General features: G+C 56.9%; 1 protein-coding gene across 1 annotated transcript; it reads left to right on the top strand.

Annotated features, from left to right (window-relative positions):
- On the top strand, positions 1-334 carry LOC121660343 (feather keratin Cos1-2-like). Its single transcript, XM_042019685.1, has one exon. It carries the CDS (start codon positions 4-6, stop codon positions 316-318), a length of 315 nt encoding a protein of 104 aa, XP_041875619.1. The 5' UTR covers positions 1-3; the 3' UTR covers positions 319-334.
- The last annotated feature ends 1,089 nt before the right edge of the window (positions 335-1,423 follow it).

Raw genomic sequence — 1,423 nt, forward strand, 5'->3', positions numbered from 1 at the left:
GACATGTCCTGCACAGAGAAGTGCCAGCCCTGCCATCCTTGCCAGCCCTGTGGCCCCTGCCCGCTGGCCAACAGCTGCAATGAGTGCTGTGTCAGGCAGTGCCAGAGCTCCACCGTGGCCATCCAGCCCTCCCCAGTGGTGGTGACCCTGCCCGGGCCCATCCTCAGCTCCTTCCCACAGAACACCGTGGTGGGATCCTCCACCTCCGCTGCTGTTGGCAGCATCCTCAGCTCTGGCGGAGTGCCCATCAGCTCCGGGGGCTTTGACATCTCCTGCATAACCAACCACTATGGTGGCAGAAGGTGTCCTCCATGCTAAAGCCACTGGTGCAGCCCTCACAAGGACCCCCAGGAATCCAGAAGCTGATGCTGGACTGAGGACAGAGCTCCCGGCCATTGAATTCAGAGGTGCTGAGCATCCAGTGCTGCCCTTCCAAAGGAGGGCAGGTGGGGTTCTCTGAAACCATGGCCAGTGTTTGACTTCCCTGTCTTACTCTCTCTTCCACCTCTTTCTTGTCTTTTGTATTTTTGTGCTGAAGGAACCCCAAAGCCAGAGTTACCAAGCCCAGCCAGGGAAGGGGAACAGAACTGATCCTTCACTCTCTTACTTGGAAGTCTCTGATCATGGGCTTTGGACAGTTCAGACAGCTACTGGAGCCACACAGAGTTCCTTGGGGACCTGCTGAGGGGCACAGCCTCTTCCCACACACCTCAGACCTCCAGCCCCTTAGGGCAATTTAGCAAACTTGATGCCCAACCACTCATCAAGCAGGAACCTCACAGCCTTTGAGGCTGGGTGTTAGCATGTTCAGTCCAGCTTTTATCCTGTCTCCTGGGGTCAACTCCAGCGATTCTGAGTTCTGTAAAATAAGTTCATGGTCTCAACACTGAGCCACTGTGAGGAGCACTTGAAGATGCCCATGACCACTACATTCCCTTCTTTTATGGGTGGGGAGCTTGAACTCCTGTTGATGTTGGTGCCGGTTCTGGTGCTGGTGCCGGTATCAGTGTCAATGCCGGTTCTGGTGTCGGTGTTGGTTCCGCTGCTGGTGTCGGTGTCACTGCCACTATCAGTGTCAGTGCTGCTGTCGGTGCCGGTGTTGGTGTCGGTGCCAGCGTCAATGCCAGTATCAATGTCGGTGTCGGTTTCAGTGCCAGTGTCTGTGTCAGTGTTGGTGTCTCTGTTGGTGCCGGTGACAGTGCTGGTGTCAGTGTCAATGCCGGTGCCAGTGTCAATGCCGGTGTCGGTACCGGTGCTGGTGTCAATGCTGGTGCCGGTGTCGGTGTCCCTGTCGGTGTCTCTGTCGGTGTCGGTGTCTCTGTCGGTGTCTCTGTCGATGTCAATGCCGGTGTCGGTGTCTCTGTCGCTGTCGGTGTCGGTGTCGGTGTCTCTGTCGGTGTCGGTGTCTCTGTCGGTGTCGGTG

Source organism: Corvus kubaryi, unplaced genomic scaffold, assembly GCF_017639235.1.
Source record: "Corvus kubaryi isolate FWS band 111438036 unplaced genomic scaffold, C.kubaryi_AGA036_p1.0 28239, whole genome shotgun sequence".
In the NCBI taxonomy this organism is placed as follows: Eukaryota; Metazoa; Chordata; class Aves; order Passeriformes; family Corvidae; genus Corvus; species Corvus kubaryi.

Excerpts from the sequence above, each read along its gene's own strand:
- LOC121660343 (XM_042019685.1), top strand. The coding sequence starts at position 4 with ATGTCCTGCACAGAGAAGTGCCAGCCCTGCCATCCTTGCCAGCCCTGT.